Source organism: Equus asinus, chromosome 16, assembly GCF_041296235.1.
Source record: "Equus asinus isolate D_3611 breed Donkey chromosome 16, EquAss-T2T_v2, whole genome shotgun sequence".
In the NCBI taxonomy this organism is placed as follows: Eukaryota; Metazoa; Chordata; class Mammalia; order Perissodactyla; family Equidae; genus Equus; species Equus asinus.
In genome coordinates, this window is record NC_091805.1 from 12,251,614 (window position 1) to 12,276,761 (window position 25,148).

The window sequence follows — 25,148 nt, forward strand, 5'->3', positions numbered from 1 at the left end:
TTTGGACCTTTTCGGCCACCACTCCCTTCAATATGGCTGCCCCCAGGGAAAGGCGAGAGAGAACGTGAAAGCACAGACTCTATATCCCTCATCGCATGGATCGTAGCGCAGAGTTCAGGAGATGGAAGGCGCAGTGTCTGAGCAAAGCGGACCTCAGCCGGAAGGGCAGTGTGGACGAGGATGTGGTAGAGCTTGTGCAGCTCCTGAATGGGCGAGAAGAGTTTTTCACTACCAGTTCCTGTGCTGGCCGCATCATCCTCCTGGACGGGGTGAGGCCCCTTTGTCCCCTGCCCGCACCTGGCCTGTAGCGTACAACACCAGGAGCCCTGTGCCCACCCAGTGCAACACCCTCTCAGTCCAGCCTTCCCGTGGGTGGTCTCGGATTCTTTATCTTTGAAACTTAGAGGGCGAATTGGATCCGTGATTCTAAAACTTTAATGTGTCTATTAATCACCTGGGGAGTCTTAAAATACAGATTCTGATTCTGTAGGTCTGGGGTGGAGTCTGATACTTTTCATTTCTAACAAGCCCTCAAGTGATGCCTAAATTCCTGGCCTGGGAATGATCTTGAGTTGCAAGGGTTAGAGAATTTGATTTTCTGAATACTAAGGAAACAAAGACTTCCCAGCCTGGAGAAGCTGGAGTGTCCTCTTCAACCGCTCTATCAGGTCATCCTAACTACATACTTGATTGAACGTCGCCAGGGTTAAGGAGTTCACTGCCTCCTAGTGGCCCACTCCATCATTACAGTTTCGGTAATTCTCACATTACATTGAGTACAATAGTACTATGTAGTCCGAGAGAGTGGCGGACCCCTCAGGCTTTGGAGTGATACTACTTAGATTGTAAACCAGTTATGGGAATTATTGGCGTGTGACTTTAGGAAAGTTATCTACATTCAGCCCCTTCCTGTTCCATGAACTGAGGATAATAAAGAGTGTCTGCTTCGTGGGGATTTTGTGTAGAAGAAATGGGATAATTTGTTTGAAACATTTAGCATCGTGCCTGGCCCATATGAAGTGCAGTGTAAAAGTTAGCTTTGTGTTAATTTTAGTATTCCGATTGAGTCCAGAGCATGAAAAACAGCACACTCAGACTCATTCTTTAGATCCCTCACTGATCATCTTCCAGTCTCCCAGGTTAGCAGGGCTTGTTCATTTTTATTTTGCTTCCATTGCCTCCTGAGCACTGGCACTCTTGCTTGGCTTGCTCTCTCTCTTCCCCATTTCTGCTGTCCTATCTTACCTGGATTTCTGTGGTGGCTTCCTAACAGGTCACTGAACTACCAGTCTTCCTACCCCAAATCTTGTTACACACTGTTAACATATTCACCTTTCTAAACCACAGCTCTGTGCTGCATGTCACTTATCTATGCTGAAATCTTTTATTACACATTTTTCATCATCAGAAAATCCAAATCCCTACTCTGGTATATCTTTCAACCCTATTATCTGCTATTTCTCTTCATTTTTATCTATTTACTGAAACTAAACTATTCTTTTTTTCATCTTATATTACCTCCCTTTGCTCATGTTTGTCTTTCCTGAAATGTTTTCCCTATCTCTGCATATCTGAGACATGGCTCCCTAAATTCCCGCCTCCCACCTGAACACAGACACACACATCCACTTGGAAGGAATAAATGCTTCTTCTGAACTGCCTTAGGACTTTTTCTGAACCTCTTTTCATTTTATGTATCTCATACCTTGTATTGTATTTATTTTCACTTTGCGTTATTTCAGGAAGGATTTGGAGCAACTTACAAAAGGACAGTACAAGAAGAAAAATAAAAAGTGGGAAAGTCTGGATAAAGGGAGTATAGATAAGATAAAGCCAGTCATGGTGTCACTTCTCAAAACATGCCATGAGATTCTGTAAATTTGCTAAAGGTGGGACACACATTTGGCTCTAAGATTTAGAGTGGTCAGCATCAGATCAGATACATAAGTCACTGGGGTCATTCTGTTAAAACAAACCGGTTATTTAAGACAAGCACAGCTCTTCCCCATTCCAAGTCCAGAGAGAAAAATTTCCTGTAGACTCACTGTATAAATAGTTACTTTGTAGAAGTACAGTGATTTAAAAGTCATGTGCATTCCTGCATCCTCTTTCTAGTGTCCTTGAGGGTAAGATCTGTTTATACCCAAAGTACCTAATAGAACTTTGCAAACAAACATTTTTCTAGCTAATAAACAAAAAATTTAGTGTTAAAATATTTGCTTTCTTTAAACTTTGCCCGTTCAGTCCTAGTTCTGCCCTTTGTGACTACATATAAAGTCTAATCCAGAGGTCACAAATTTTTACTGTAAAGATCAGGATGTCTTAAAGGATGTGAACGTTGGAGGTGTCAGTAAAAAGTGGTGGGTCTTGAGCCAGCCCTGATGGCTTAGCATTTAAAGTTGGGTGCACTCTGCTTTGGCAGCCCAGGTTCAGTTCCTGGCTGTACAACCACACCACTCGTCTGTCAGTAGCCATGCTGTGGCAGCAGCTCGCATAGAAGAACCAGAAGAGCTTACAACTATACACAACTGTGTACTAGGGCTTTAGGGGGAGAAAAAGAAGAAAAAAAAAGGAGGAAGACTGGTAACAGATGTTAGCTTAGGGCAAATCTTCCCCTGCAAAAATAAAGTAGTGGGTCCTGTGCAGGATTGGGACAGTGCTTTCTTACAAAAGGAATTCAAATTCTTTTTTCTTTTTCTTTTTTAATATTGTGCTAGCCAAGTAAAACAGCTAGAGTACAACTCAAGGGTTGCTAGTTTACAACCCTTGTAACAATCCCTTTTCTCCTGACAAAAGCCTGACCATATTTCAGAAAATATTTATTAAGTACTTTGACCCTAATAAACAAATTATTTTCTTTCTATCTCAAGTGATTTGTTTTCATTTTTGTTTGGGGTTAACTTTACCCAGAAGCCCATTGAATTGTTCTCAGTAATACTTAAAATCACCGCTTGGGACTATTAATTTAACAAAGCCTACAAAATGCTATGCATTGTGCTTATTATTTTTGTAAATATTATATGATTAAGTTATATCATTTTTTTATTTTAGGGTGTAGACGGTTTTGAGGTTCAGAAACAAAACTGTTGCTGGCTACTGGTTACACACAAACCTTGTGTAAAAGATGATGTGGTAAGTTTTTATATATAAATTTAGAAACAAACTTTAATTTGCCGTCACTTTAAATATATATGAAAAGAATAGAAAATTCAGGGTGACTTATGCGCATAATTATAATAAGTGAAGATTATAAAGCCCAAAGAGCATTCATTACAATGGCTTATTTGAGTTGTAGGAGGTAAAAGTATAAACATGTATGCAAACATTACTTACGGCTGCTCAGCAGGACTATCCTCTTGGACATAGCAGAGAGTTCATGGACGTTGGACACATGTCGAATACAGATTCTGATTTCAGTCCTGCCATGTGATAACTCTGTAACCTGGAAAAAATTATAGAACGAGAAGGGAGCTAGGAGAAAGGGATTAGTACTATCTATGTATTACCAGCATACTGATGTAAATAAATTAGACATTACTTACCTGGATTGCTTCTTGAACATCTTCCTATCTGTGCTGGATTATTTAGTTTCCTAAATTAAAATGTTTAGATGAGTTCATATAAGTTTGTATTAGTGAGGGGCTTTACATTCCTGGTGAATTTAGAAATCCAATTCTAAATGTCTTAAGTAAAAAAGATAGTTGATTTAACTGGAAAGGACGGGAGTAGACCTGGCCGCGGGCCTTCCTGGTTCAGGTGCTGACATGCTGCCTCCCCAGTGCTCGCTGTGTCTCCACCTCTGGGTCCTGGTGCTCTCTGCATGTTTGCCCTTGTTCTCTTCTGCTGCAGGTGATCTTTTTGACAGGAAAGATAGCTGCCAGCAACCCCAACAGAAAAAGTCTCTTCTTCCTAAGATCCGTGTGTCATTCCCAGAGAAGGGCCCTGAGTCATCCTGCTTGGGTTAGGTGTTCTCCCTCTGGCCTTGATCAGACTGAGGCACTTGGCGTCTCTGATACTACGATGGCAGGACTGATGAGTGGCAGGGTCATGATTGACAGGCCCACCAGCATCAAATGGTGGGAAGGAGGGAGGATGCTCCCAGGGATAGTAGGGAGACAGAAATTACAACTGCCTTGTATAAATTCCAGCTCAGACATAATAGTACGTGTGTCTTAACCCTCAGTCTGACCTCAGAACATTTAAACAGACCTTTGAGTACAGTCTTTACATACCATATTGCCTGATGAGAAATCTGTTATGGAACTAAATAGAGTAGTAGTAGTTTAGTTTTTCAAGGTATGGTTGGAAAGAATGACACAGAAGGTTTATGGGAGAATTAGAAATCAAGTCTTTTCAAAAAATAAGCAGATTAATAAGTTTTTGGAGAGAGAAGGACCAAGAAAGCAGAGTGAACAGTCTGTGGGAAAAGGCTGCTGAATGAGTCTGAAAGTTTCCGGGAAAAACTGAAGTTATGTATGATAAAGGGTCATCAGGACGATCATGTATTTGTGTCTGATCCTAACGTCTTTCGTTTATTTAGATTGTAGCTCTGAAGAAGGCGAACAGTGATGCCATTTTGAAGTTTGAGCCATTTATTCTTCATGTGCAGTGTCGACAGCTGCAGGATGCACAGATTCTGGTAAAACTTTGTAATTATACTTGAATTTATAGGTATGTAGGTAGGTTTAATTTTAAGATTTAAATCTCCTACCAAAAGTTAATGCAATGTTAGTTTACTCAACTAGTTCTTTATTTAATTACACATTTGGGGTAATATGTGTTTCTGCAGTTTGTAGAGCTAAACAGTTTATCTGATTAGGCAAATTATCAGAATTTAACAAATTTGTTTTCTTACAGCATTCAGTGGCAATAGATTCTGGCTTCAGGAACTCGGGCATAACAGTAGGAAAGAGAGGAAAGACCATGTTGGTAAGAGACCTTTTGGCAATGGATAAAAATTAAACTATTTGCGGTGAGCATGATGCAGTCTACACAGAAACTGATAAATAATAACAACGTACACTTGCAACTTTACAATGTTATAAACCATTGTGACCTCAATAAAATAATTAAAAATAATACCTTTTGGCAAAGAGCAATCCTTTAAGCATGAAGTGGTCCAGATTATCGGATCACTTCTAACTAGGCTCCTGCCTTTAGTCTCTCCCGATTCATATCTTCTTGCCATCCCCGTGCTCAGAAACCTTCAGTGACTTACTGTTTCCTACAGGGCAGAGTCCAGAGTTCTTAGATTCACATTTGAGGTCTTATTTTATCATATTCTCCACTTACTTATAACCTGATTCTCTGTGCCGTCCATCTTAAATAGTCAAGGCCCAATTTAATAGGCACCATGATGTGGTGGCAAGATCACAGACTGGGGGTCTAAAGTCCCCTGCACAGATACTGGTGGGACCACAGCTGTTTTATGTGGACTTGGGCAAGCTCCTTGATCTCTTAGGGTCTGAATTTTCTCAGCCATGTCAGGGGTCCAGCAAACTGGGGTCCAGCTCAAAGGGGCCAGATCCCAGTACACTCATTTGATTAATTATTGTCTAAAGTTGCTTTTGCGCTACAATGGCAAAATTGAGTAGTTGTGACAGATACTGTATGGCCTACAAAGTTGAAAATATTTAATATCTATCCTTTTACAGAAAAGGTTTGCTGAGCCCTGGGCTAGATAATCTTTAAGGTCCCTTCTACCTCCCTCACTCTCTCTGAGTCCTTTCCTGGCCAAGCTAACTCCTAGCGATTTTGCCCTGTTCTCATCTCCTGTAGTAGTTACGGTTGGGTTTACTGTTTGGCATGGTATGCATTGTTTGCTTTTGAACTATTTCAAATTGTCCTCCATTCTAGCTCCATAGACTTTGCTATTTTCTGTCTATTTTTAACAAATAGCCTATTTGCCAACAGAGGTGGCTTACAAAAGAAGACACCCATAAAGCCTGACTAAATAGAAAATGTAAGCCCACAGTACCGGTTTGTGTCCCTGTGTCACTCCCCCTGCATCTGGTGGCCAAGCGAGAGCAGAGCCATTCTTTCACCTTCCTCCTTTGTCATCCATTTTCAGTTAGTTACAAGTCCTCTCACATCTGCCTCTAATTTCTTACACCTGACCCCACCTGCAAGCCACTGCCCCAACTTAAGCCCTCATTGTCCCTCACCTCAGTCTTTCAGGAGCCTCCTGACTGGTCTTCCTGCCATCCATCTTCTCCTGCAGTCCTTCCCACCAATACCATGAGAATCCGCCTTTTAAAAAAGTCAGAGTTTCCAAATATTTTCCCTGATAGTCAAGGCCTTATGTAAACCATTTTGCACCTACCTTATTTTTGCTCCTCTCTTGCTAGCATACTTATGCTCCAGCCATGTAGAAAACTATTAGTTATTTCCCAAACGTATCATGCTTTTCATGTCTCCATGACTATAGATTAGTTGTTCCTCTGGCTGGAATGCCCCCCTTCCTCCATTTTTATGTCTGGCAAAATTGAACTTATCCCTTAAAAAATCCCAACTCGAATGCCACCTTTCTCATAAAGCCAAGGCCTCAGTCTCAGTTAGCTGCTCCTCTGCTACATTTCCTTAGCATTGTGTGTGTGTGTGCATGCGTGCATGCACACATGCCCACATACATGTACGTGTTTCTCCCTTCATAGCACCTCTGTTGCAATTCTTTGTTCATGTGTTTATTTCCGGTTCTAAAGTGTGGGCTTTTAAGGGCAGGGCCCATGTTGTATTCATCCTGTGTCTTCACACCTTATGTGGGGCTTAGGACATTGCAGATGCTCAGTGAAGGTTTGTTGAATGAATATTTATTTCTCATAATTTTTGTTGTTGTTCTTCACCTCCATCCAGTGTTTGGATTTACTCAGAACATGTTGAGTGTTTCATGGGCAGGGTTACTGAGATTGGCAACCCTAAAGCCCTGAGAAAGCCCCTGCTTCGTGGGTAGAAGAGGCGTGGTTTATTCCTGTGCCCACACTCTGCTCACGCAGCAATAAGAGGGTCTTTTGCATCCAGTCCATTTTGATTTTCCCTTGAAGCTTCTGTTGAGATTTCATTTATTTCTTTTCTTTAAATAGTGTATTAAAGCTTCCTAAGCTTTAGTGAGATTGAAACTGTTAAAGTTATTGGATTCTTTGATATTATCTGCTTCTCTGAAAGACAATGTGTCGAATGACTTTCTTTAGAAATGACTTTATTTGATGGGAAATTTTATGGAATCTCCTTTGATTCAACTTTTAGCTAAATTATATCAAAGCACAAGCTTAAATGCTGTAATGGAACTGAACTATGTTTACACACAGCCCTGACTGGGACTTTTCTTTAGTTATCGTCAGTGTCTCTAGTACATAAGTCTTCATATCTAAATTGTTTGTTCTTTGTAGGCTGTCCGGAGCACACATGGCTTAGAAGTTCCATTAAGCCATAAGGGACAACTGATGGTGACAGAGGAATATATAGACTTCCTATTAAAGATAGCAAATCAAAAAATGGAGGAAAACAAGAAGAGAATTGAAAGGTATATTAATTGGATACTTCCATGATAGTCTTACATGCCTAGGTCATCTTTGAAAATATTAATACACACCATCTTCAGTTTATTTGCCCATCTGCTTTTCTACTTGTAGCCTTATTACCAATAATAAAAAGATGATCAAAGTAACAGATGAGAGTAGCCGGACCGTGATGGAGCATAATGGGGAAGCTCCATGGAGGATAGTGGGACACATGACTCCCGGCCACAGGCATTAAGGACAGAAATGTAATCATTCAGGCAAGAGAGCCCAACAGTCACAGGGACCATACTGATCAAGTTGAAGGCAGCCGGGGAAGAGGTCCACACTGCCCCTGGGTGTGATCTACTGGAGATTACTTAGAATCTCCTTTTGAGAAGAACAGCCTGGTTAATTCTAGCCTGATAAATATTTTACACCTCTGGCTAGTTCAATACCCAGCTCTCACCATGGATGAGATCTAAATTGCCATAATTGTCCCAGTAGGAAGGATCGTGGCCGTCAGTTCACATCTTTATACTTCTCTTGTTCTTAAACTTCACATCCTGACAGGTTAAAGTATTACATCACTTTCTTTTCCAAATTTTTCCTAAGAATAGCGTTTTTGATATAAAAGAGTGACTCTTGTGCTGCCTTTCACATATGAAGATAATGCCACTGACCTGCCATTAGCAAGATGTACACTTCCTGGTTATTCAGGGAATTATGGCAACTTGATGTCATTTATAACTTCTTTTTCCCCTTTTCCCACCCCCTTAGCCACTTCACAACCCGTCAGTCACTGCCTCAATAACTCTTGAATCTTTCTTCTCTCCATCCTCATTGCCACTTTGTTCATTCAAGACTATGGTGATAGCCTCATTAGCTGGTCTCATAGTAGGATGCTTCTAGTATGTCTCTTTGCTAAGCCATTCTCCCTTAGCACCATCAGAATCCTGTCTGTAACGTGCAAAGGAATCCTATTGCTTAACTTGCCTTCCTAAAATTCTTTAATACCTAGAACTTTTTTGAAGTAGCTAAGGCCAGAAGTGCCAGTGGTAGCAGTGTAGCATGGTGGGAAGAGGTAGACGTAGGCTCCAGAGGCCAAAGTGAGTTCACTCCAGGTTTCATCACTGCTTACTCAATTCTCTTGGCTCCATTTTTCTTATCTCTAACTTGAGGGAAATACCTATCTTAAAGAACAATTTTAGTAGACATTAAATAGCGTATGTGTAATGACTGGCCCTGCCTCTGTCATGTCATGGATTCTCAGGATAGGAAAGCCCTTCTTTTTCTTCATTAATTCATGTGAGAATAAACCTATATCACTTCACTACCGCTAGGCAGCCTCTCTCAACCAGGGCTTCTCAGTTGAATGACAGAATTCATAAAATCATTTGGATGACTATTTCTCTGTTCTCCCAACGATGGTATATAACTTGTACCATTCTAGATACTGGGGAGAAGTTACTTCATTATATACAATGGATGTCTTAGGGCGTTAGGGCTAATTTTCTAGCAGAACTCTGAGAGGTTACCTGGCCTCAAGGTGCTTTGACTAAACATTCTAAGTAAAGTGACGATTTCCAGTAAGCAACTAAAGAGCACCTGGCCACTCACTCCACCAGACTACAGAGTTTGAACTATTTGTAGGTGCTTATTGGTACCATTCCAAAAGTTTACTACATTTGTTAGACACTATTCCAGCGAGACTGTTTGCTAAAACATAGGAGGTAGCAAATCAGTTTCTCTGTTTCCTTACTTGAATTTCAACAAGATTATAAATATAGCTGAAGATCAACTAACTATACACCTGGTGAAGTTAATTGAGCCACGTTCACCAACTATAAAATCAAATTATGCTTTAGATCCATTGACTCAAAAATGTATTTTGAGATTATAGTGTGCATGCTGCTATCAAGAGAGCCATGCTCATCATACAAAATCAGGGAAAAATTAAAGAAGGGTAAAAAGTGTCTTAAGATACTGATTAGAAGATTACATGTGAATTCAGGAAGGGTGAACAAATTAGGGAGCTCCTTTGGGAACAGCTGTACATGCAACCGAATGCAGAGAAAGTTACTCTTCTGATGTTGAAGAGAAAAAATGATAAACACTGGAGGTGATGAGTTCTGCAATCAGACATTGAATACTAAAACTGGTTTGTCATAGGACCAAAGTTACACAATTCAAATAGTTATAGTAAGAGAATTTTTAAAAGTCAAAATCCTAATGAGTAACTTTCAGCAACAAGAAATATTCTGGAAATGGGAAAATCAAAGTTAAAAGGTAAAATATTTTTGATAGGAAAAAGATCTTGTTTGTGAAAAACAATTCTCAAGCCTACTTCTTAGTGGAAAGAGTAAGATAATTTCATATATAATTATTTCCAGGTGAAAAATGTGAGATTTGGAGATCTGTTCACTAATCACATGACAAAGGCTATCTTTGTACCTGTTAATAAGAGACCAGGTCTCACTTGGGTCCAATGAACCCCACATTTGGCTATGAGCAGAATAAAATTAGCCATGTTCATCTTTCCACCAACTGAGTAATAAGAAAATAAATGTTAAATAAACTATAGAATAAAAGGGCTGAATATATTGACCTATAATATTGTTGATAAAAATAAAGGAAATCGGAAAGAAAATGAATCTACTTCCAATCGGTTGTTTTGTGTGTGTGTGGTAAAATATTCATAACATAAAATTTACCATTTTAACCATTTTTAAGTGTACAGTTCAGTGGCCTTAAGTACATTCACCATCACCACTATCCATCTCTAGAACCTTTTCATCATCCCAAACCGAAACTCTCTACCCCGTCAACAATTCCCCGAAATCCTAACTCCTGGTAACCTCTATTCTGTTTTCTGTCACTATGAATTTGACTATTCTAGGTACCTCATATAAGTGGAATCATACAATATTTGTCCTTTTGTGTCTGGCTTATTTCACTTAGCATGGTGTCTTCAAGGTTCATCCATGTTGTAGCATGTATCAGAATTTCATTTCTTTTTAAGGCTGAATAATATTCCATTGTATTTATATGCCACATTTTATTTATCCATTTATCCATCAATAGGCATTTGGGTTCTTTCCACCTTTTAGCTGTTGTGAATAATGCTGCTGTGAACGTGGCATACAGCTATCTGTTGGAGTCCCTGCTCTCACTTCTTTTGGGTGTATACCTAGAAGTGGAATTGCTGATCACATGTTAATCCTACGTTTAATTTTTTGAAGAACTGCTGTACTGTTTTCCACAAGAACTGCACCATTTTACATTCCCACCAGCCACACGCAAGGGTTCCCTTTTCTCAACATCCTTGCCAACACTTGTTGTCTTTTATTTTTTTGATAATTGCCATCCTGACAGATGTGAGGTGATATCTGATTATGGTCTTCATTTGCATTTCCCTGCAGATAAGTGACATTGAGCATTTTTTCAGATACCTGTTGGTAAGGATTTCTCTTATATCACTTTGCTGCTTTCCTTCCTGTTTGTGGTGTTCCTTCTTAGCTTCCTTCTGGATTTCTCTTATTATTCTACCTAGTGTTAAACATTGTTGCTTTCCAAGATTCCATCCCTGGTCCCTTGCTTCAGCTACTTCCCTATATACTGGTGGGTCTTCCAGATTTCTCCCAAGTCTTGGCCCATATGCCCAATAACCTATTGAACACATCAAACTAAAATATCCCATCAGCCTTTCCTTAACATCCTTCTTATCCTAGTCTCAACCCCTTGGTTTGGATTTTTCTTATCGTTTACCAGTATCATTACAGCTCATGCCTCAGTGCAAAACAGAAATGTGAACCATATTGAATTACACTTATTTAATTGCATGTGTATCTTTTTTTTCCACTACAACACGGGCACATTGAAAATAGGACTGACTTCTCCCCACCACCAACCACACACACACACAGTTTTTAAATATCTCTTATCCTAAAACTTTATATAGTATCTGGCTTCTAGGAGGAACCCAATAAATGTTTATGGAATTAATCATAAACAGTAAAGCAACTTAAAAGTTAACACATTAATATTGAGTTCCCCAAAGGCAAAGACAATTTCTTATTCATCAGTATCTTCTAAGTGTCTGGCATGAAAATAGTGGTTAATAGATGTTTGGTAAATTTAGTTAACTGACTTTTTCCTTCAATAGTGCTACTTTTAAGGCTTCAAAGTCTTAGGATGATTATTCTGGAAGACATGTAAGATGGCTTAGAGATGGAGTGAGCAGGAGTAGGCTCTTGCTACATAACCCAGGTAAGAAGTGCAGGACCCTGAGTAGCAAGATGAATGGGAGTGACGCTGCGAATAGAAACTGAACATGGCAACAGCTTCGACAGCGGTAGAAGAGGAGGAGACCATGACAACAGGTGTCTTAGACTCCATAGTTGCCAGTCTTGTTTTTAAAAATGGACTAAAACCGGTAAATAAATAACTCACCCATTTCCCTATATACTTAAGATCAAAAAAGTAAAAAATGTAAAGTGAAAACATATATTTTCTGATAGTTTCTCTTTGGATATCCCCTTCCATCGTTTTTTTCCTCTCATAATTCATCTCCCATCACCTAGCCACTTCCATTCATCCTTGTGATTCAGCCCAGGCTGGGTTTCTTCCAGGGAGCACTTTACAATCTCACTTGAAGCAGTGTGCTCCCACTTTATCTTATCTTTTTCATGGCACATTGAATGTATCTTTAGAGCTCTAAAGCTCCCATTAAACTCTGAGTTCCTTGAGGGCACAGACCATGTCACTTACCTCTGTTTCCAGCACCTGACACAGGCCTTGTCACATACATATTTTTTTAATAAAAATGATAGATAGAGCTTAATCAGTTAAAATCCAAATATATAATATATGAGAATAGTCTTCTTTATTATTTGTGAATAATGGAAGCCTAAAAGGGTATGAAATTATACCTAGATTTCATTAATTTTATATTCCTATTTCAGAAGTCAAAGAAATGTCAGCTTTTTATTGCAAGTGGTCCTCTAACTGACTTGAAAACCAAGAACTGATTTTCCTAGGGCCGGCCTGGAAAGTTCTCTCAAGAAGAGAACTAAGTACAGCTTGCCCCATGGCATGATACCCTCCACTGCCGACGCAAAACTGAAGACAATTTGATCTTCTTTTGAGAGGAGAAAAACCAGTTGCCTGAGCATTACTTTCTTTTTGTCCTCTGAGCTCTTTTTGTGGCCTGTGAGAGCTGAGAAAATTACTCTTTGAGAATTGGGCTTTAGAATGGTGTGTCGAGGGTCATAGTATGAGGGGAGAATGTGTAATTGGAAAACAAATTTCTGACTTATTGAGTCATATAATTTCCCAAAGGCCTTTTTAAAGGTTCCCTTACAAAAGGAAAAGGAAAAAGTATTTGAAGTTTTTATTCTTGGCTTTCAGCATGAAAAGTCTTTGTTCCATTTTACCAGTTGTTTTTTGGCCCCAAAGGATGTAGCTTTGAATTCTTAGGTTCTTTAATGGAAGACTGAAGTAAGACACCTGTTCCTCTTTAATTAGCTTTTTTTTTATTGATTGATAAGATATTTTACACAAGCTGTTAATTCTCTGTGATGATAAAAGAGCAGTTTAATCCTCCCTTTAATTTCCTAGGAATAAAGTATAAGCCAGAAAAAGTCCTTGGTTCCCTGAGTCTGAAGTGCAGGGTGGCATGCTTGGATTAGTCTGGCAAAGTGGCAGTGAGCCTGCTGAATTCTGACCTCAGCCCGCAGCTCTGGTAGGCAGGATATGGAAAGAAGAAGTGGTCTCCCCATGAGAGGAAAGGGCACATGGCGCCTTTGTAGGGAGGCCAGGTTTCAGTTAAGAAAGGACCTAAAGGGTGCATTAAATGAAAAGATTGTTACCATGGAACAGAGTCTAAACAGTTGTATCTCAGTTAATATTTTTCAAAGCTTTTGCTATACCTCTTACTATACAGTTTTTCCTTTTACTGTATCTCTCTCTTTGAGATTGATTTAATCATTGAAGAAACATTTATTGGGCACCTGTTAGATGCCAACATGGTGCTGGATATCAGGGTGTACTGTGGTAAATATGTACGTTCTTGAAATCTAGACAGGGTACGTAGTAATCATGTTAGGTATATATTAGAGTTCTGTGGAATATTTGGGAATAGGTGGATTTGGGAGTTTTTTAGGGCAGTTGTAGAGCCTTTGCAGGTAGAACTTAGCCTGTTCATTAAATTAAAGAAAGGAGAAAATTGGTCCAAATAGCAATCTTTTTTGTAGATGTCAAAAATTTCCTGTCTTAGTCTTTCATTATAGTAGCATGATGAGATCCCTACAATGTGAAGGGAATTCTCAACTTCCAGATCATTCTAATTTTGGAACTAGGATAATATATCCATATTTACCTTTTTTGTTCAGTAGTTATTTATTCATTTATTTAGCGTATTTTTACCAAGTGTGTCAGCAGTGTAGCACATACTAAGAATATAACAGAAAGCAACATAGATGGAGTCCTTGATCTCGTGGAGTTTACATTCTATAAAAATAGTCATTATAGAGAACTTACTCTGTGCCAGGCACTGTGCTAGGTCCATATGTTACCTGTAACCCGCTGACAACCCCACTAGGTACAGGATAATAGCCAGTTTTGTAGATGAGGAAATCAAGACTCAGTAAGGTTGGAATTAGCTAACCTCAGCTTTCTCAGTGGAAGGCTGGTGTGAAGCACATGCAGCCCTTACTGCCTTCCAACATGCGCCGAAGGCTCCCCTGTGAGGCGGGGCTCGTGCCAGGTATCACTGTGGGAGTGGAAGAGAAATGAAGCCCGATTTTCAGGGGACTGACAGTTTATTTTGTCACGGAATTAACACTAAAACTGCAATTGAAAATTAAAGGAAAAGAAAAATTTACATTTAAAAAATTCAAATAGCTAATAAATAAATGAAAAACACTCAGTTTCACTTGCAAACAAGAAATGAAAATTAAAATAATGAGATACCATTGTAACCTATTAAAGTGTATTTTTTGATGGAAATATTTAATGTATGGGTGAAGTGCTCTCTCGAGTACTGCTGTCAGAGGCATGTGTTTTGAACATCCATTCTGGAAAACAGATAGTCTTTATCAAGAGCCTTAAAACATGTATACCTTTTCACTATGCCATTACATTTCTAGGTGTCTACTGTAAAGAAATAGCTAGAAAGTCAGATCACATTTTCAAAAATGTTTGTCACGTTGTTTGTATTAGGGAAAATTTGAAAATAAATTAAGGCCAATCTAGATGACGTAATGTTATACAGCCATTAAAACATGTTATTTTGTATTTAATTTGATGATATGGAAACTGTTTTCAAGAAATATTAAATTTGAAAAAACAATGTTAACCTTTCTATGTGATACCACAATTGTGTAAAAGATAGGTATCTGTGTGCATACATACATAAATTCAGAATACATTAATAAACTGGAAAGAAAGAAAATTATTGAGATTGGTTATTTCTAGGTAGTTATGTAGAGGTGATCTATATTGTAACTTCATGTATTTTCCAGACTCTCTAAAACGAGCCTCTATTGCATTTATGATTTTTTACAAAGAAATAATAATTTTGTTTTTACCTTCTTTGTTTGACCCCTACATGTGGAATAGAAATTGAGGTAGGACAGAGGTTGTCAAGAGGCGATTCCAACCCAATTTTCAGGACTGTTCTTAAAGAACTGAAAACATATTTATTTTCCTAATTAAACAATTATAAAAGCAAGGAGCATATTATTTCTTTGATTCATTTTATATTTAAAAGTTAATATGAGACATCAAATTTATATAATTTGTAAGTTCTAAGTCTCTTTTGGTTATTCCATTTCAGTACACACCGTTATAACAGTAGTACTTATTTCTTTACAGGTTTTACAGCTGCCTACAACATGCTTTGGAAAGAGAAGCTATTACTAACTCACATCCCAGAGAGAAAATCAGAGGGGAAAAGAACTCATCATATTCTCCTAAGAAAAAAAGAAACACAGAAAAAGCACGTGGCAAATGTATTACTGAAGAAAATGATAAAGAACTTGAAAATGATGATGACGATGATCCAGGAATCAGTGTTCCTTTCTTCCCTGAAGATTACTAAAATTTGGTTCTGAAGTGTCTTGGTAGAATACTCTTTATAAGAGTATTTTAGTTTCTTGATGTATGAGACATTCAGAAAAGCAAGATTTAATTTTCTCTATATTTTAGAGAAACCCATCTTATAAACATAGATGCCTTTTTAAAATAGCTTTGTATAGGGACCGGCCCGGTGGCATAGTGGTTAAGTTTGCGTGCTCTGTTTCAGTGGCCCGGGGTTTGCAGGTTCGGATCCTGGGTGTGGACCTGCTCATTAAGCCAAGCTGTGGCTGCATCCCACATACAAAATGGAAGAAAATTGGCACAGATATTAGCTCAAGGACAATTTTTCTCCAGCAAAAAGAGGAAAATTGGCAACAGATGTTAGTTCAGGGACAATCTTCCTCACGCACAAAAAAAGATAAAATAGCTGTGTATAATGTTTGCTCATTAAATACCATCTTTTAGTCACATAGAGATTCATTACAAAAATAAAAAGATTTTTAATGTCTCTCTTTTTTTTAAGTTTCAATTTCTACTTCTACAAAACTAGAGAACTATAATGCCCTTTCAAGAGAATCTTAACACTAGGAATATTTGAATAAAAATCATAGTAATGTCTTATTTATTTTTTGAAATCTCCACCCTTTAAAAGGGAATCAGAGTTTGCTTCTTGTTGCCATGGAGTCCAATGATAAGTTTTTTCCTCTCTTTAATGGAAGAAAATTAACTGTTACCCTTTCTGCTCAGGACAAGATACCTGAACTATCCTCTGTTGTTCCTCACAGACCTGAGCTCGCCACTGCAGTCTCTGAAACAGGTGGGCATGGTTTGTTGCTGACCCTGATAAGAAGTGATAAGTTAAAACTCAGGAATCTTAATAGAACATGCTATGGAAACTTGCAAGGAATCAGAAGTCTTTAGTTTCGAGTTCTAACTGCTGCACAGGAGTTGGGGGTCCTTGAGCAAATCACTTACTTTCCAAGGGCTTCCACTTTCTCATCTGCATAATCGTAATTCTAATACTTGCTATATTTATACCTTAGGATCAAGTTAAATAAAAATGTGAAGGCAGTTAGTAGACTTTTGCATGTATGCTACTATGTACTGTCCTGTTTATTTTCGTTATATACTGAAGATGCTTTCACGTCGTATTTTCAGGATGTAGCAAATCATAAAAAATATGCATTTAAAAGGAAATTACTAGTCATAGAACTAATAAATTATAAAAATACCTGAACATAAAACAAAAATTATATAAGATAGTAAACATTGAGTTGAGATTTTGGCATTTCCTAATATTTTAGAAATTTAAGTCTTTATATAAATTAGATCTGCATCTCAGATGCTTACCTTCTAACATTTTGTATTCTCATTTTTTAAATATATTGACTTCAGAGACATCTATTAGCCTCTAAATAAAATCATAAAAGATACTGTCGAGACAGCTCTAGAGTTAACTGTGAGATTTTTTCTTTACTCCTTTTTTCTATCACAACTGAGCTCTCTTTTGGCCTTTAAAACGAGATACGAATATTTACTTTCGTAATTTCTCTTAGTATTCCCAGCCCATTTAGGAAGTCTTAATACAGTCCTCTGCTTGGCTGTTTCAGAAAGACCCCCCACGGAGCCCTCAGTCCCCTCGCCATCCTGCAGCATTGGGCTCTGGCGACCCCTCACATCCAATGGCTCTGCCCTTTCCTGGTGTCCTGAACACTGTCTTCTAAGTTATTTCCCTGTTAATGGTGAATCCTTCTGGATTCTTTTTCTTTCCAGTCCTTTCAGTTTCGACATTTACGGCACCTTAGAATCATGTTTAGAACTTCGAAAAAATCTCTAGGGCATGTGTGTTTTTGTAAAAGCTGCCAAGTTCTCTAGTTGCAAACCAAAGAGTGATAACGCTGTAGGCATTGCCAGGTGTCTGTCTTTGGCCCTCATCTTGCACTCCTCTCTTCACCCTTGCCATCTCATCCATCCAGCGGCCCTAACCTCTGAGCCAGTTTCTCCCAATTCTCCTGTCCCACCCTGTCTCTTACGCTCCCGTTAACTGCTGGGCCTCTCCTGTAGGGCTGTTCCTTTCTAAACATTTTCTCTTTCGTTAGACTGTTCCTTTCCTGGTTCTTTGGCTAGAAAGAGCAGGCTTTTGTTGGGACTTTTTTTTGTCTGCCCCCATTGGCATTTCTGGGTTGCTGGCTTTTCCAATGCTGAGTCTGGGATACGTGAGGTAAAAAGAAAGCCTAGAGAGCTCACCCCTGTGTTGTTGTTTAGGTCCCTAAATCTTAGGGGGTCCACCTTCCCCTCTTGACCTTTCAGTGTCTTCTAATGTTTGTTTTATATACACTGTTCAGAGTCTTTAGCTGCACTTAGTGGAAGGAATGGGAAAAAGTATATCTACTCCATCTTCCCCAAATCAGAAGTCTAGTGTATTTTTTAAATTATTGATAATATCACATTGTGGGGGTGTCCAGGACACCCTTGGAACCCATCCAAATAGCCACAGACCCTTAATTTAGTGCTGCACCCCATCTCCCGGCTTACTTGGTTTGCTGCTCTTGCTTTAGGCTTCTGGAGCCTCTCCACCCTAAAACAGAGGGAAAAGCCTGGACGTCTGTTTCTTCTCTTCCCCAGTCCCCATCAACACATACACACCCACTGTCTCATAGCCAATAATGACAAGTGCAGAGCTTCAAAAGACAACTCTGTTGCCCAGAAATGGGATAAACTTGGACGTGCAATTGCCATTTCAGCTCCCAGCAGCATCAGGCTGAGGCTGACTCCACCTGAATCCTATCATATTTTTCCCACTCCCTTGCCGTTTCTCCCGGGAGCGCCTGCTTAATCAATCACTTGCACTAGAATGGTGTCTTCATCTGCAGGAACCTGACCTAAGGTACTGAGATTACTTTGCATATATTTAAAAAGTGATGGCATACATTTATTATAGAGCTGATGTTTTAATATGCTAAAAATTATATCATTGGTAGTGATTTAAACATGATATAAATGATGCAGATAAATTTATGATGTTAAGTACATAGTTTTAAAAATTCTTCTGGGGGAGTATCTAACCAACACTTGTTGAGGATCACTTCTATAACACATACGTTAGAAGAACCCAGAAGCGGGAATAATTAATTCTGGGTGAGGGAGTACTAGAAGTCCAATTCAAGGGACTATCATTTCATATAGGTCTTAAAGGACAAGAAACAAGTTCACTTGACAAAAAAAATCCAAGAAAAGCTCTTGGAGACAGAGGGAATGTGTAATGCAACTGAAGCACCCAAGAGCATGATATATTCAGTGACGGCAAATCTTCCAGAAAAGCTGAGATACAACATGTGGTACGAAATGAGTCAAGCTGTGAAGTGAAGCCCAATTGTGAAAGGCGCTGTAGTCCAGCATGGAGGTGGAATTAGCCAGTCTAGGGCGGGGCATGGGGGCTGCTTTCTCAAACACTGACTCCCAGGCCTTCCTCTAGATCTCTCAAGCCAGAATCTTCAATCTGGAGTCCGGAAATCTTTATTTTTTAACCAACTCATTCAAGTGATTCTGATAAAATCAGCCCAGCACTTTTAGAGTCCAGTGGTAACAGACTTCATCCTGAAGGCATTGGAAAGGAATTGAGGGGTTTTAGTAAAGAAGAAGAAAAGTGAGATGATCAGATGTTGCAATGTACCTGTGTCACAGATTCTGTATCTGCACATTATAGGAGGGTAAGCAGGAGCTTCTACTGCATCAATTAATTCCCTGTCCTTATCCTTAGGTCTAAGGCAGGTGCCAGGAGGCATGGCAACATGTACAGCTGTGGGAATTGCACTCTGTATGGCTCCAGGAGGGGACACTCCCATTCACGACAATGTGAGTGGCACAGGGCACTCACAGAAGTTGTGCAGTGCACATTCTTAGATCCTAACATATACAGCAGTCCTGCCAAAAGGGAATTTGGGCAGGAAATAAATCTTACAGTGTCAGAAGGTCTGGACCATTTCTTCTAATTTAATGAATAAAATATGGAAATATCTGCCAGGCAGATAGATGGAAAGAGAAGAGAAACAATTTAAAACTAAGTCCTAAATACATAAGCCCCTGTAGGAAAAGGGGTGGGGGGTCAGTGTTTGGGGAAGAGAGCCCTGTGGTGGCATGATTGTGTATTCTGCTGTTTAAAAATATCTCTAAAGCGCTCATAATCCGTTGGCTTTCTTTCACTCATTTAAACTGATCCCCCAGGGATCTATGTATTCCAAAGACTCTATAAACTGAGAACATGCATGAGAATCTGGAAGAGAGGGGCTGCCTCCTGATCCCTTTCTCTAAGATAGCGACAGGACTGCCTGGGACCTCTTTGGTTGGTAGAGAAGAGAGACCAGGTGCTGGCCATAAACCCAAGAAGACATTGAATCCCACTCAATCCTTAGCACCCCTTACTATATTATTTATGTATTAGTCAATCCACGTGCCTGATGAACAATATTAATAACTGCAGCAGGGCAATTTACTAATAATTTAATATACAAGATCACTTATTGAGAATTATCTTGTGTTTTGTTTTCATTGTTGTTGATCCATCCAAAAGGAAAGGAATTTTTTTTCCTTCCCCCAGGATGGGGGCAGGGATTTATTCCTAAGGCCTGGACTCTCCATTTCTCCATATCGCCTACAAGTTAACAACTGAAAGAGGAAAAAAAGTTGTCAGATTTATTGAGAAACGGGGAGGGAAACTAAGAAACACGCTTTTGTTTTTGAAATTCTGGGCCAGAGGTCATAAACTAGTGGCCAAGGTATGGCCAAGCAGATGTGTTTTGCTTGGCCCACACAAAGGATCTTTTTTCTAATTGAGCCAATATTTTAAAATATGATGATTTCATTTTTTTAAGTACATCTCCAGTTTTTCTTTGAACATTGGAAGATCTGGCTACACTGGGCCCACATTCCCACATGACAACACGTGGAGCCAAGAACTGGCTGCCCCTTTTGGATAAAGCTTGCTCTCCTGATCGCCACAGTCACAGCGCCCCCTACTGGCTCCCTGACTCACCTGCTGCAGTCCTTCCCACTTCCATGGTCCGTGCGGCAACGAGCCTTGGCAACCCTGTTTAGAACTTTGGGGAGAATTAAACTATATTATGATGTTAATATATTACACAATACATAAGAGATTAGAGCAGGACTGGCTACATAATTTGCAGAGGACAGTGCAAAATGAAAATGCGGGGCCCCTTGTTAAAAAAACGGTTAAGAATTACAAAAGGGGGGCCGGCTCCGCGGCCGAGCGGTTAAGTTGGCGCGCTGCGCTGTGGCGGCCCAGGGTGCGGATCCTGGGCACGGACATGGCACCGCTCGTCAGGCCACGGTTGAGGCGGCGTCCCACATCCCACAACTAGAAGGACGTGCAACTAAGAAATACAACTGTGTACAGTGGGGTTTGGGGAGATAAAGCAGAAAAAACAAAAAGATTGGCAACAGTTGTTAGCCCAGGTGCCAATCTTTAAAAAAAATTTAAAAAATAAATAAATAAATGAAAGAATTACAAAAGGGCAACAGCAGAGCACTAAGTCAAGTGCAGGGCATTTCTGAGGACAGGGCCCTGTGCAACTGCACAGTTATGCACCCAGGAGGCCGGCCCTGGGTTCGAGGCGCGGTGCTTCAAGAGCTAAAGAAGGGAATGAGTGTTCGCCCTTCCGCCCCGCTTTAGGAAAGGCGCATAGTGCCGAAGGTTCTGCGATGCGCTTGGACTTGACGCCTGCTCGCAGGCGCCCCCTGCTCGCAGTGGCAGGACCATGGGTGCTGTTTGGGAACCTGCGAGGACTGAGCGCTCGTCACGGATGTTTTGGAAGCTAAGGCAAAGATCTCCGTGGCTAAGCTTAGATCAAGTGAAATGGAGCCTTCTTCAGAGGCACCTGGCTTCAAATGAGAGCAAAGGCAGTGAGGAGCACCATGTTTTGGAAACAAGGGCTTTCCCCATTTTGACAGGAGTTGTGTAAGTTCCCCGGCTAAGTGTTGAAGAACCTTGAAAAACAGCTGCTGTCATCCTTCTATGGGTGGGCCCTTGAACTGGCTTTAATCTAGTGGGGAGAGGGGAGCAAATCTAACACCGCCATGTCAGGTTTATAACAGGGAATAGTTTTTGGTTAGGATCTTTGGCCTTTACACTGGGCTTTGACCCTCAAGCCTCTCCTTTCTTTGTCTATTGTGCTGGTCTCAACATGCGGGCTTCTCCTAATGGAAAATTATTTTAATACCCATAAATGCTTATGTTCTTAAGCTCAACATCTTAGAGTCCTGGATTTTTATGCAACCGGTTCTTGCTAAGAAGCGCCTATTGTGTGTCAGTCACATAAGGAGAAGACAAAGTCCCCACTCTCACAGAGCTTTCCTTCTAGTAATGTTATATTGTGGACACTGTCACACAGATGCCTAGGATCTTCTGTGCTCTTTCAATTCTGTCACCAGCTAGCTCCTCTGAGTTGCTTAAAAAGTTACTTAGGCTTAAAGAGTTGCTTGTTGCTTAGTTGCTTAAAAAAGAAAAGCCCCATCAGCAGTTAGTAGTTCCTCAAAGTAGTTGGGAAGTCCTTAAGACAACTTTCCATACCTGGCACTTCGTTTTGAAGTTATGCTTGCTTACAGGAATTAAGACAGCACATTGGGACAGAATGTTGTCAGATGGCCTAACCACAGAACCAGTCCAAACCAGAAAGATCCAAGATGGCAATGGGGTGCTGTGCACAGAAGGAGACGTGCAGAAGGTGCCATGCAAAAGAAGGGAGATCTGTGCATGCCCCGAGATAAAGCTTCCTCTATACATATTCCTACCCCAAATAAAAGGCACCCACTCCCTGCTCAGGGAGCCATAGCTTTGTGAAGTTACTCCCTATGCCCTCCATTTTCTTTGCTGCTTGCCACAAATAAAATTTCTGCTTTGCATGACAACTACTTCTGGTGTAGTTTGATTTAACTCACCAAAAAGGGGACTCACATTTGGTCCGGTGACGCTTCTACTCATCAATCAAGGCCCAGCTCAAATGTTGCTCCTTCCGAGAAGCTTTCCTGATAGCCCATTTCAGAATTAACTTCTTCCATCTCTGTGTTCCCACAGCACTTTCCCATTGCTAGACTTTGTAATGCTATACGTTACATAGCACTTTGTTCACACCTCTATAATCATACATATCAAGGAGTAGATTAATATTTAATTGCACACATATACATCCAACACCACCACTATATTAAACTTTGACTACCTGAAGGAGAAAGATGTATTTCCATCACTTTTGTATCTCCAGTGCCTTGCATGTTGTTGATTTCTAAGAAGTACTCTCCACACTATTTCAATTTATAAGTACATTGTATGAGAGTTCCAGAGCATTATCTAATTTATTGTTTTACAGACAAAAGACAAAATTCCTAATCAAATCATAATACCTGAAATTCATTCATTACAAGAAATTCATTTCTTGGAAGTATCTTCACTATATGATTGATCAAATTAAGGGACTAGAGTGGAAAAATAAGCTTAAAGGACACTGTGTGCATAATATCGTGCTGTATATCTGACAAAATATCCAAGTTTCCAGACCCAGCATCCCAAGTTCCACGATATACTTTGTGACTAAAGGCTATAGGTCCTGTCTGTTTTTACATAAAGCAAGCCTTTTTAAAAGCTTTTTATTTTGAAATAATTCCTGATCTACAGAAAAGTTATAATAGTATAAAGAACTTCTGAATACACTTTACCCTGATTGACCACTCCATCTCCCTCTGTCTCTGTCTCTCTCTCCTTATATATACGCATATATGTGTGTATATATTATATGTATGTGTATATATACACAAGTATATATATAAACTTCTATTTCTGAACCATTTGAGAGTAAGTCGAAGATTCCATGCCTTTTTACTCTTAAATACTTCAATGCATACTTCCTTAGAACAAGGATAGTCTCACATAATCTCAGCACAAATATAAAAATTAGGAAATTTAAAATTTATGCAACATATTCATATCATCTACAAATCTTATTCAAATTTCATCAATCGTCTCAATGATATCCTTTTTAGTAATTTGTTTTTCTGGTCCAGGAACCAATTTAGGAATAGGAATTTCATCTAGTTGTTGTGTTTCTTTAGTCTCATTTAATCATTAATAATCAGTTAGTAAGACTTTGTCCTTCATAATGCAGACATTTTTGAGGAATATATAAAGAGGGTTTTTGTTTAATAGCTATCAACTTATATTTTTCTCATATTTATTCATAATGAGATTCAGGTTATGCATTTTTGGCAAGAATACTGCATAAATGATATGTTCATGTCAATGTGAAACTTCAGCAGGCACGTGACTTCAGTTTCTCCCAATATTGGTGATGTTAACTTTGATCATTTGGCTAAGGTGGTACCTTCTAGATTTCTCCACTTGAAAGGTAATATTTTTTCCTTTTGTATTCCATAAGAAATTTGTAGGATGCTGTACTTCAGGATTATGTAAATAACCCGTTTATCATCAAACTTTTACCTGCTAGTTTTAGCATATTTCTTGTCTGAATCAGTTATTATAAGGGATGATTGCAAAATGGTGATTTAGTATTTCTTTATTCCATTTACTAGTGGACAATCTACTTCAAGAAGAAAGCTTCTTCACCATATGTGTGTGTGTGTGTGATCAATATGGATTCATAGATTCTTACTTTATTCAATGGGTTATAATCTATTGCCATCACTCTTTATTTTAATGCTTATATTGTCCCAGATTTGGGCAGTGGGGGGCACTTCACATTGGCTCCTGTGCTCTTTTGACATGTTCCCATCAGGTTTTGAGCATGTCCTTATTATTTCGCACAGGAAGATGCTCCAGGTTCATCTTGTACTGCCCCAGCCATAGAATCAGCCACAGAGCTCTGGTTCCTTGGCATTTAGAAACTGCGTTCTGAACACTAGGTGTGTTCATGACAGCAAGTTTATATATATATATACACACATATATATATACACGTATATGTAATTATGGAATGATTCATCAATGTATAATAATTATTTAGTAAGTGATCGTTATTCAATGGTTGAATCTTGCAGTTTACATCATCCATGAGATTTGTTGAGAGAAATGACCTCTAAAACCACCTACTAAGTTCATTTCTCTGTGATATAGCTGCAGAAATGTTCATATTAATACACAGAAATGCTGTCTCATTATATTCATTTAATGTATTACTTTGTTCCTCTGCTTTTCATGACTTAATATATGCCCCTACCTATTTTCCAGGATATGGTAAGACTTAAATAAACTGTTCTTAACTCCTTGGGGAAAAGCACTATGCAGAGATCAAGAAATTCTGGCTAATTTCATTTTACTTAACAATTGCCAGTAACTTATTCAAACTTCCTGTTAATCTTGCAGCTAATTTTGACTGATGCTTTGGATGAGGCAAAAGCAAATTAGTAAGTACATAAACTAGCCAATGTTCCTCGCAGCAACAAGCATATTGTCAAATTGAAGTTTATTCATCAGTTCTATAAAGGGGAGCGGAAAGAAAGAAACAGAATGCCCAGCTACAGTGTCCAGGTTTTTCACAAGCAGCCACCAGG

At 39.3% G+C, this 25,148-nt stretch overlaps 1 protein-coding gene across 1 annotated transcript; it reads left to right on the forward strand.

Moving 5' to 3' along the window:
* Positions 1-6: 6 nt before the first annotated feature.
* On the forward strand, positions 7-16,080 carry TYW3 (tRNA-yW synthesizing protein 3 homolog). Its single transcript, XM_014831421.3, has 6 exons — positions 7-269; positions 3,052-3,132; positions 4,541-4,639; positions 4,858-4,929; positions 7,386-7,519; positions 15,369-16,080. The coding sequence occupies exons 1-6, from the start codon at positions 96-98 to the stop codon at positions 15,592-15,594; spliced, it is 786 nt and encodes a 261-aa protein (XP_014686907.1). The 5' UTR covers positions 7-95; the 3' UTR covers positions 15,595-16,080.
* Positions 16,081-25,148: the final 9,068 nt, after the last annotated feature.